Source organism: Temnothorax curvispinosus, unplaced genomic scaffold, assembly GCF_003070985.1.
Source record: "Temnothorax curvispinosus isolate PA1 unplaced genomic scaffold, ASM307098v1 QBEX01000258.1, whole genome shotgun sequence".
Taxonomy (NCBI): Eukaryota; Metazoa; Arthropoda; class Insecta; order Hymenoptera; family Formicidae; genus Temnothorax; species Temnothorax curvispinosus.
In genome coordinates this window covers 101,916-113,825 of record NW_020210038.1, presented here as the reverse complement: position 1 = coordinate 113,825, position 11,910 = coordinate 101,916, and the positions used below count along the sequence as shown (strand labels likewise).

Here is an 11,910-nt window from a genome sequence, read left to right as displayed (position 1 = left end):
ATAATATTTATGTATATTAAATAAATTCTCCGATATATATATATATATATATATATATATATATATATGTATATATATATATATATATAATTTACGACTTAGCCCTAAGCTTAGCTCGACTTAAGATTTAAGTAACCCCACCCCGTGGCGCGGGGGATGCCCTTACGCGTCATCCAGGGCGGACACATCTTAAGAACCTAGTAAAATCCTAAAACCGGAAGCTCCGCCGTGACGACAGGCCAGCTGCCTTCTTTGTTTCTTTGGCGGAGACCGCTCGTCCGTTCTCTCTTTCTCTTTCTCTCCCTCTCATTCTCTCTCTTTCACACTGTCTATGCGATTCCTCTCATTAGATAGACGTAACCGCGCGCGAGCCGTTCGTTTCGTTCTCTCCTCGCTTTTTTCGTGCCGGAGAAAGAAGAAAAGACACGAGAGAAATGGTGCCCGGCGGAGACGCCGGGGGGGGGGGGGGGAAGTCGTCCTTCCCCGTACATGAACATCCGATTCGCTCGACGTGTAAACGAATCTACCTACAAGATATATCGCTCTCTACGTTCCGCTTGTCGTTGATACGTTCGTACACGCGCGCGTGCGTATGTACATGGGTCGATTAATCCGCGAGAAATACGTGGTGTACACGTTCATGAATGCTGGGAAGAGGAGAAAAGCGAGGAATTGCGAGAGTCGGAGTGAGCGAGGGGTAAGGAGAGAGCGCGAGAGAGCAAGATAGAGAGAAAAGAGAGCAAGGAATAATTGCGCGAACGGCGAGAGATCGGAGAACGTCGCACGCGCGCGGCTCATCGCAGAAAGGAGGCTAAACGTTTTCGTTCTCCATTCGCGGGCGCAGTGTGCGCGAAAAAGAGATACGGAGGCAAATTCCTCGAAGAAGAGGAGGCTACGAAACGTCCGGCTGGACGTCTCTCGATGTTTCACGCGGCCCTCTTTTCCTTGACTGCTGCTGCTTTCTTCCGCTATGCGCGCACCGGGACCGATGACGATGCTCGTTGAAAATCGCATCGACGAAAAAATCGCTTTCGCTTCGCGACCGTCTGTCCGTCCGTTCCTCTGATCTTCCTCTTGCGACGGCGATGGTTTCTCCTGACTCCTCGATAAACGGCGCACTGGTTGTAACAGCCGGAGGGGGGCAGGGGGGAGAGACGAGCAATGGTTTGCAAATGTTCGGTGGTGGCGGCGATAGCGCCGGGATCTTATGACCCGTCCATCCATCCGCCATCTGAAAAACGTTCACTTTACATTAATATGAGATGTTTGGATTCTTTAATCTTTTCCCGACGGTAGTGTGTCAGATGAAAAGCACTGTTTAAACGCGTGATTTTGTTGTACAAAAAAGCAGCAGATTACCATAAATCGGTGGCTAAAAAAAAAATCACGTCATCCAAATTCATTCAAGTAATCTATCGCGTAGGAGAAACATTAAAGTTAAGAAAGATAAAAAATCTTTTAATGATTAGGCCTGTTCGTTTTCGCTGCACTTCTGTGTGAACTAGTGTTAATAAGTCGGAATAAAACAAATATATTTTCTTTCATTCTAACTTATCGCACTAGTAAAAAGTGCAGCAAAAACGAACAGGCCTATTAACTCCGGCAGTTACTCGACTCGAATGAGAGCCTCGAGGTCAGTCAAGGTAGCGCGTTAAATACCGCATAGCTCCGCGAAATTTACTAAGCCGGGCGGAGGCGTAAGCAAAGCTATCCTGTCCTCCTGTCTTTTGACGTTTAGGAGTTGCGGATAGTTCGGACGCCGTACCTTGATTGGACGAGTGTGGGGCTCACGACTGCGGTTGCGGTATGTTGTGGTCCCGCTTGTCTCCCGCAGGAGGCGGCGGCTTTGTCACGGCTTTCTCCTCGTTCACCGGCGTGGGCGGTGCGTCTTTCCTCGGTGGCATTCTTTCGTTTATGGCGTCCAAGCCCTTGGCCTCGGCGAACGAGGTGATTTTGTGATTCGGCGAGAAGCCTTGGAGAGCTGCGGAACGGCGGAAAAAAGAAGAAGGTGAAACAGACATAATATTAAAAGACGTGAGATCATAAGAGAATTATTACGGTGAGATTCTCTCTCTTTCGTGATTATTCAGTTATATTATTGTGAATAATAATAATCGAGATAACCGGTACTTCTGTCCTTTTAATGCGCTGCATCGCGATAGAATAACAGTTCACTGCATTAAAAAAAATTATAAACTAAATTAATATCAAAACGTTGTTTTATAAAATTCTTACCGTTTTTCAGAGAGGTTTTGCCACCAGATAATGCACCGAGCGGTAAAGCTCCAGTCGGCGTCAAGCCCTTCAACTGCAGCACGCTCTCGCTCTCCTCTCTGTGAAACAGAGGTTAAAATTATGTTACAATAATAATTAGATGATAAAAATTCTCGTTAAGTATAATCGTAAAAGTTGTAGGTCAGCTTTTACGAAATGCACAACTTTTTATCTTTTAATATTTAATTCGTAAAAGAATTTAATCTCCCCGTTTTGAACCCAGAGTTCCGAATCGACTTACATCGTCTATTATATTTATATGAAAGTATTTGAGGACACATTGTGACGTATTTAGACGTATTTTTTAAGGTATTTAAAGATAGATTGTTTTATTGTTCACTGACCTCAGGACGGAGAACACCCGTGCCATCTTGCCGATGGCTCTAATCTTGTTTCTGATCACTTCCTTACGTAGATTGGCTGCTGCACCTATAAATATCAGAAACGCATATTATGGCATGCGTATGACGATGAGATATCAGTACCTAGATCATCCAGTGACGATCAACATAGCGAGAGGAATCAGCGAGCCATTTGAGTTCAACAATTTCTAACATATAATTATTATAAATAACAGTTTGTAATAATTAACAATTTATAATAATTAAACATACAATTTGACCTCTAATTAAAAAAAATTGATAATTACAGTAATCTTTAGAAATTTTTTATTTACACCGTGTATTAAAATACGCCCATGTTCAAAAGTTCTTCAACGTCGATATCGACAGCGCTGTTGCAACGGTACCAGAAGCCGTTCCATTAATTTACAATACATTTTAATCAAGAGACTCAATAGCTTCGCCACGTTGCTTCGTCACTGATTTGCCGCGCGTTCGTCGTTCGCGCTTGCAAATCACTTGCGATGATTCTCGCCATCTCTCGCCACGTTAACTACTACATTATCGCATATCACAGAGCTTACCGGGGGATACATTATGTTATTAATAAATCACTCGTTATTCTCATTGGGTCACGCCAAGACAACAACGCCGAACTACAGGCAAAAGAGTATGCGCATAACACGAGCAAGAGGAAGGACGGTACAAGCAGCCACGTAACGAAAAAAAAAGTTGCACGTGCTTCGTCGCGTTCGCAATGTACAAAAAAAAGATAAATTACGCACTCTTGGCACCAGTCGCGACAGAAAGGTGTTCATTCGTCGACTCTAGGAAAAACGAGGAAAAAAAAGAGGAAACGTGAAGAGTACGCTATTGCGAACGCGCGTGCACTGGAAGCTGCGTAAACGTGCGTAAATGCAGTGTACAAGTCTTTCGCACAAATGTATTTTTTTGCGTGTATGTGTGTGTGTGTGTGTGTTTTGTTTGTGTGTCTGGGTAAGTACTAGACACATCAAGAAATTGCGTAAACTCGTTGCGAGAGAAAAAGAGGCATGCACATGCTGTACAAGTGCGAAACGTACGCACCATCGGCCACTACAAACTCTTATCGTTACCACTTCGCCTTGGCAATCGCCTGCTACCTTTCGGGGCTCGTTAACGAGAGCGCGAAGGAGTCGCCGCTTTCACCGACCGATTCCCATTTACGGATCGAATCAACGCGGAATTCGGTCATATTTGTTGCTCGCGAAATCTGGGACCAACGAAGCGAAAGTGGAATTTCACGGTTTACGACGGCGCGTCCGATGGAGAACCGCATTGAAAAGTGGTATTTATACGAATGTTCGCGCCGGGCGGCAACTCTTTCGCAGCGAGCCGTTTATCTGTTTGCTCGTTAATTGACGCAACGGTCGAGCCTTGCCGCTCGATCGATTGTACCTTAACGAGGAACGGGGGTTAAATTCGCTCCGTAAAATCTTCCGTTAGCGAGAAATAGAGAATTAGCAGAAGATAGAGGATTCGCTCTTTTTCCGCTGCTTTTTTAATTAGGGCGCTAAGATATCACATCCATCGTTTTTTTTTTTTCGTTATTTTCGCGTTATTTGGGGGAAGATTCGGTTCGGGAGTTTCAACGGTTAACGGAACAGCGCAGCACATTAAGGAAGGTGGGCCAACATTATTTTTCCCCTAATCGCGCGGTCCTGTCCGCGTACCCGCCCACAAGGTCCATCTCGTTCAACGCTCTGTCCGATGGAAAAAAAAAGAGAAAGAAAAAACTCGCCCCTCGCGTTTCGTTACGTTCGCTTAAATCGGACGGATCGAAAGATATACATGCCGAAAATATCGAACGTCGTTTCTCGTCGCGCGCCGACGAAACACGCTCGAGCATCGCGTATCGCGTGCGATTCCGGTATTCTAATGATTTACGGCACGGATCCGCGGTCCTTAGGCCGCGCCGTCACGATAACGTATCGCCCGATTTGTCAGGGGGATACGAAATTTCAATCTTTCGTGTCGTTTGCGAAATCTCTGACCGTGCGCGACGGGCGTTTTGTTTTCAGCGATGGCGAGCCATCCGAAACGTATATGAGATCGATCGAACGTCACGAGCGGGAACGACGGAGATCGGCTGGACTCGAATAGGGATTCGCGGCGGTGCGCGGCTGTCGCCGATAGATTAATCATCAGGCGAGAGATTCCTTAAATAGCCGGCCGAGCCGCTCGAATATCAGCGATGTTACGCGCCTCGCGGGTCAATTAAATGACACTTTCCACAATTAACGGGCTGCTGCGAAACCGCGAATCTTCCCGACGAATTATCGCGACGATTATTACGCACAGGTGAATTTTTCCCGCGTTTCCAATCTTGCGTAATCCGAAATCCCGTGGTTATCGGGGAGGTTTCCACTTGGTCATGAAATTCCTGCCTATCGGCGAAAACGAGACGACGACGACGTCGTCGTCGTCGTCGCGCGAGCTCGTCGGGAGCGAGAGTATCGGGTTTTAGCCGCAATTTTCGAGTAACGAGATTACTCCACCGCTCGCAGTTTATTATCCCGTGCGTTGCCGTGCGGGCTCTACGATTTCGCGGGATCCGAGAACCGCGCGGATTCTCGCGGGAAATCGCGATCTGCGGAAGACGACCCGAGGAGTTGAGCGGGGGGGGGGGGGAGGGGGGGGGGTCGCGATTCGTCGAGGGCGCCCGTTTCCTGTCGCAGGGAGGGATCGATAGAGTCGAGGCATGTCAAATATTAGACGTTCGGCCTTCGGAGCGAAGAGCGCAATTTCGCAGCTCGCCGTCTCGAATCCCCCGCGTTATAACTCCCCTTCGCGGTGGTTATTTGGAATTTGAAGAATTACATCCGCGCGCGTGCGTGACGTCGTTTCCGCGAGCTTACGGGGGTTCCGAGGGAAGGAGGCGGAAAAAACGTAAATCTCGCTTATATCCGCCTTGGAAAAGCCTCACGTTGTCGCGCTCTTCGATCGCGAGCCGAGCGTCCGACAACAGCTGTCCCCCCGCGGGACAGTCCTGCGCTCACCAAACGGAGAGGATGCGGCACATACAACGACGTGTACACGTCAACTACAAACTTATACAACAGATCAAGCCTTTTGCTCTCTATACATTTATGTGTTTCAGCGCAACGGTTACGCACACGTAATCTGCCGCAACGGCGTCACCGGTCGGCCGCTCGAAATAACGTAATTCGAGAATCGTAGGGCGCGAATGACGCAAACCACGCGTACATCCGGGCGTTTTAGCGTAACAATTCGTGGAAACGAGTTTTCCACGAGAGCGAAACGGATCTCGCGTTTCAGTAAAATTAAACAAAGATTATCGTGTAACCCTCGATATTGTACGGTATAATGATGATATTTCAACGAGCGAGGTTACGCGAACTTTGAAATGGCTCTAATTACGCGTATCGTATGTTGTGTGACGCAGCTTATCTCGAATTATTCAAATAGGTACTTAAGGGGATATTTTAATTTGAAAGGTCGTAAAAAAAGATATTTTCCAGGAATTTTTTGTAGGGAAATGAAAAAAGCGAATAACGCTAAACTTTGCATGTTCTTTTAGCTTTATTTTAAGAATATATTTTTATTTTCTAAGTAAAAAAACGTACTTCTTTTTTGTATAATAAGTTGTGTTCTATTCGCTAAGAGCTCGCAAGAAAAAACACATGGACGATATGAGTCTAGCTGTTCTAGGTATGTGAAACGCAAAAATTAAAAATTTTTTTATTCAGGAGAAATGTGAACCATCGTCTGAACTAGAACTAAATCAATATTTCCATTCTAAACAAAATGGTGGCCTCTTTATTAAAAATATTATGTCTTTCAAAATTCTGTTAGTATTTTATTAAAGAAGAAAAACCAATAAACGTATAATGTACTACTTCAGACGAAAGCCACACTTCTCCTGAATAAGAACATTTTTGGTTTTTGCGTTTCAGATATCTGGAACAGCTTAGAATCATTTATACCGTCAATGTTTTTTCTCGCATTCTTAAAATAAGGCAAAAAACATGCGAAGTTTAACGTTATTTGTTTTTTCACTTCCCAACAAAAAAAAAAATCTTTTTTACGACATTTCGAACCAGAATATCCTCTTAACGTTGACTCTTCGCGAGGATTTGCCCGTTGTCGAATGGCGACACGGTATCGCGAATGGAACCCGCGCGTAATAATCATAATAGCGTAATTCGAGAATTCGAACCTGCGACGATTCTGAAAACGGAGGAGATTGTAATGACCCGGTGTGTAATGATCGCCGCGTGTAACGCGATCCGATGTTATTTTCGCGTGCACGCCGTTGCGACAGTTGTCTACCGAGCTAACATTTATCAAAACGCAGTCGAGTCTGGCACCGAGTTTCGAGCATGCCGGAGGCCCGTCGTATATATTCTCGAGATCACAACTTCTCATCCGTTTTACCATCGTCTCCGAAGTATAAAACCCAGCGTGACTATTCGCCTCTCATAAATCCGCGGATGTGTCCGTTAAATTATTAGAACGGAAGAGGCTGCGAAAATCGATCTTAAGACATTAAATCAAAGATCATTGTGGCCTTACAATTAGTGCATCTCTAATACTTTAGATTTTATCGATATTGGAATAAAATAAAATCAATGGAAATCTTTCACGTTGGAAAAATTATTGAATAAATTGGTTTGATTCTAATATTACTTTATATTGCAGAAATAATTCTTCCAGCGATTCGGTCGACCTGATTCGATACGATTCGTCTTCCGTTTCGTAAACCTGTCCTCGAAACGTTATAGCGCAGGGATACTAGTGCTCTAGATCGGGTTTCCCAAAAGCAGTTTTAGAAGCCGCAGCTACCCTCGTCGAACCGACTTGCGAAACAGGCGTTGCTTGTCTCATCAATTACTCTCACAATGACGCGACACAAATAATCTGTTATCTTACATATCACCGATGCTCGTCGTTGACGTCCCCCACGTGGGACATGATATTATCAGATAGGCGATCAAGTCGGCTCGAGATATTCGAACGATCTTCTGAATGCAGGTCGAACGTATCGTTTCTCATTTCTGCAACGACGGGCCTTCGGCATTAATCTGGTCATAGGCGCCGCCGCACGTAACAACCTCACTCTCTCAATAACTTTTTCTTTTGCGAATAGAAACAGAATAGAAATGCGACGCCTATGCCTCGTTACGTGGACCGTTCATCGAGAACAGAAAGAATCGTATATACCCAATGGCGAATGTTTAATCCTCGACTGTTACGCCGGAATCGAAAATCCAACATCGCGATAAACGGATGTCTTACGAAATGGAATTCTTTTATCCTCTTATCAAAAATCCAACCAAATTTCGATTTTTTTTTTAATTACAATTTCACGTGTGTTATTAATTAATTTAGAAAGTCATAACGTGTCGCGGCTGGTTACTTGAAGATCAAATTCAAGCACAACAGTCGAGAATTAACGACGACCGAGCATCAACGCGACTAAATTGGGAACCATTGGGTGTTAAGACATATTCCTATTTGTATATTCTGCGTTCGAATCGTGGACGACTGTAGCCGGGGAACTGAACGCCGCTGCATCAATCAATCCGCGACCGAAATCTCCCCTCGAAATCCAACCCCTTCGAAGAAGAGCGAGATCGTGGCCGTTAACCAGGTTTATCGCTCGTTAATGTGAGAATCGACGCTAATTCTCTCCACGGCGCGGCGTGGAGAATTATCTTATATGTTTCGTAATTATCGAGTCTCGTTATTCCAGGGGAGTTTCGAACGGAGAGTTCGCTTTCGTTGAACCCACATATACTCGGAAGGTGGGGGAGAAAACGGCGTTAAGTCCACGCGGGCTCGTCGTTCACGGCCGAAGGGTGGAAAGATGGAAAGATAGAAATAGAAGAGAGATAGAGAGAGATAGAGCAGAGGAGATAGAGATAGAGTAGAGTGTAGGTTCTTATATTCGCACTTTCAACAAAAAAAACAACTCACCGTACGCGATGGTAGGTGGGGTCGTATTCGGACCGGACACCGTCGGGTTACCATCGGGTTACCATGGCGGCCATGGTGCGCCCATGGTTGGTTTACCGATGGTTGAGCGTAGTGGACGTAAGTAAAAGGACAGAAGTAACCAACAATGTGAGAGCAGCGTCAAATGCGGCCGAAGAGAAGAGATAGAGAGTGGTGGAGATTTTTTTTAGTCGGTTTGTTCGGATCACATTCCGTACGGAAAGACGTGTTTTTTTTTTAATTTTTTTTTGGCAGTTTGCGGATGGTTGTTTGGTTGGTGTCGGTGGTTGGTGGTTGGTGGTTGGTGATGGTAGTGGTCGCGATGAGGTGGTTGTAGATATTATGGCGCAAAAGGAAACAACACATAGAACAGACAAGAAAAGACAAGTGTGCACAGCGTAAGTGGCATTCAGTCAAGCATGTGCGTTAGACGATTTCTATTGCCGTTATATCGTCTCTTTTCTTATTCTTTTTTTCTTTTTCAATCGTATGAGTCTCTCAGTAGCGGGTTAAGATGAATTTGGCGCAATGCGTTAAAAACCGTGCGTTTTGCACATACTTTTTCGAGAGGTTTGTTAATTAACGAGAACAATAATATTTAATGTTTTTTTTTTCACTGAGACACTTCCTTTTATACTTCATTAAAATTCTTCCTTTAAGTAGCTTAACCCGCTACTGAAATGTCTGAAAATCGGCAAAGTCGCTCGTCGAGCGTCGCAAGAATGTTTTACGCGGCATCGCTGTTGCGAGAACGGCGATATTTTTTTTTTTAAACATTATATTTACTCCCGACGCATTCCGCGTGTAATTACGAAACAAATTCCTGGGAATCACGGGTAGAGCTGTCCGTGTCACATTTTGAACCGACACGAGAAAATTCTCTGGGGAAAGAGCACTTGTATCATACCACCATGACTGTGACGAACGTGGGAAACGTTTCACATTAAAATTCATCGCGTTGAAGCAGGAAACCCCGTTAGGAATACTCGGTATTTTACAAAATAGACTTGAATTAACGTTCAAAAATCACTGCGCACGAGCAAATTTGCCGATATTGAAATTCCCGTGAACGCGCGCAGTTACGCTCGCGTTTTCGTCGTTTTTAAGGCCACAAATACTGTAAATATAAAGAAAATAATCGATTAAAAGGTGAGAAAGATGATTTTAGTCTGCGCCGAGATTGCTAAACCGGGCGAACGTACAATAGTGTTCAGTTCGATTTAAATGGAATTTCGATTTAAATGGAATTCTGTAACGCGCTTTAGACCGTATGAAAGAATTAACTAACTCGTTTAGAGAAAAAGGTATTTAACTCTCAATCGCAATAAGATATTTAAGATTATTAAATATTTAAGATATTTGAAATTATCCCAATTATATAAAATAAAAGGATTGCTTAAATTCAGCTGAAAATAAATCGTTTAAATGTACGATCGCCCTCGGCAAATTCGAACACGTCGAAGATTACTTCATCTCGAATCGAAAAAGATCAGTTCTAGACATTCAAAAAGTAAGCAGCGAATTCTGCGTTAAATTTCACAAGAGACAAAGTTTGAAAATTAATCCTTCTCTTCCCTTGCCGAAATTCTGACAGATCTGTGAAAGTTAAGAAAATTCATTAGCGTAGATAGGATGAAAGTAATCTTGACGTAATGCAGCGATCGTAATCGCACGTGAGATTATCATTGTATAACGTGGCGCAACGTCGCTACATAGAAGTTTCCTGGAGCAACTGTCTAAGAGAAAAAGAAGTCGATTAATAAATTTTCGCAGGATCGCTCAAGGATGCGAGCCAAGCTACCGCGCCGTCCTGTCGAGCGGAACAACTTTCCGTTATTATATTTATCGTTAACGTAAGCTGGCGAGCGTGATCCTCTCGCGATCCTCGCGCGAATTATTAAGTACTAGTTCGCTCGGTTAAACCTAGGAGACCTAAGTATACACTATAGCATGCGCAAAAGAAAACTGGTAATCAAAAGATAAAACGCTCGGCGGCTGACGGAGACCGAGTTAAGTAAAGGATACACGTACTCAACGTAACTCAAAGAGGTAACTTAAGCATAAAGACGATAACAAACGAGCAGATTCAGGGGCAGAGAGAATGAGAGAGAGAGAGAGAGAGAGAAAAAGAACGAAAAAATAGAAAGAGAGGGTCATAGAGTGATAGTGAGAGTCGGGGCGTGTACGGAGGGTGAGAAAGAGAGTAAGAGAGAAGACTCAGAATATAATAATGTTCGCAGGAGAAAGGGAGAAAGTAAGAGAGAGAAAGAGAGAGAGAGAGTATGAGAGAGAGAGAAAGTGAGTGAGTGAGAAAAATTAATGCCCGACGGATGTCGGCCAATGGGGGGTGACTTTTTCGTGAAGTGGAAAAATATGTCCGGCAGCTTTGCGCAGCCGAGGGTACGGCGCGTCGTGAATCGACATGAACGTGCAACACGTCTCTTGAAATTTTTCTCGAGGTCGGTATAGTGCTCGTGTCGGTGAGTCGGAGGATTGGCAGGTTAGCGGGTTAGCGGGGGAAGGAGAAGAAAAGCGAGCGACGATGGCGACGGCGACGGCGACGGCATCGAAGGGCGCGACTGTCGCGGGGATAAAGACAGGCCGGGAGAAATATCGTGGTTGAATAGTTTGCTTATTAAAGGCTTCGGTGGAGTGTAAAAATAAAGTAACACAGAGGAGGACCCTTCCTCACTTCGATCCGAACGCGCGATAACGCGGCGACGAGAATTCCTTCGCACTGGCCAATTAAAGAGAAGCGCACGGAAGGTTTTCGAGTTGAAAATTAATCCTCAAAACGTATGATTTTTTTCGTCGTTAGAAATGACATATTGCTCCCGTGGGTAGTTACGTTCACTTTTGACATTTATTACCCACGGAGAGAATGTTGATTTTAACCCCGAATTGCCAGGAGTAATATGACGCGCAAAAATACGATAAAATTGGACAGAAAGAGAAATACGCTTTAAGAAAATTATTTATTAAAAGTGAGAAAATATATAAAGACATCGATATTACGTCTCAAGGATTAATTTTGCCGCGCGACTCGACGAATCTGAATGCACTGAATTTCTTCTGGACGCGATGAGTTTCTATCGATTGTTGTAGGTTGTAGTACAAGTCCGCGGAAACGAAGTGAAGAATCGCAAGGTTTTACGGTGGAGGAAGCAGCGAGAAGAGGAGAACGGAAAATATGTATAAGAAAGCGAACGATGTCGCAGCTGGTTCGCTCGAGAAGGTGAAAAATGGCCCCGCGCGGAGAACCCCCTAGCTCTCGTTCCTTTTTTGTTCCACGACCCGA

The 11,910-nt window shown here is 44.5% G+C and overlaps 1 protein-coding gene across 12 annotated transcripts in view; it reads right to left on the bottom strand.

The window, feature by feature from the left end:
- Positions 1–33: 33 nt before the first annotated feature.
- Positions 34–11,910, bottom strand: part of LOC112468722 (serine/threonine-protein phosphatase 2B catalytic subunit 2-like) — a 112,235-nt gene continuing 100,358 nt past the window's right edge. For 5 of the 12 annotated variants that reach the window (XM_025038128.1, XM_025038039.1, XM_025038091.1 and 2 more), the window contains 4 exons: positions 2,619–2,703; positions 2,236–2,333; positions 1,766–1,981; positions 34–1,231 (listed from right to left, as the gene is read on the bottom strand). In XM_025038128.1, coding sequence (XP_024893896.1) covers positions 1,788–1,981; positions 2,236–2,333; positions 2,619–2,703 — 377 coding nt within the window. In that variant the 3' untranslated portion in view covers positions 34–1,231; positions 1,766–1,787. The remainder of the gene's footprint in view (positions 1,232–1,765; positions 1,982–2,235; positions 2,334–2,618; positions 2,704–11,910) is intronic. The other 7 variants (XM_025038056.1, XM_025038102.1, XM_025038065.1 and 4 more) reach the window with 2 other exon arrangements.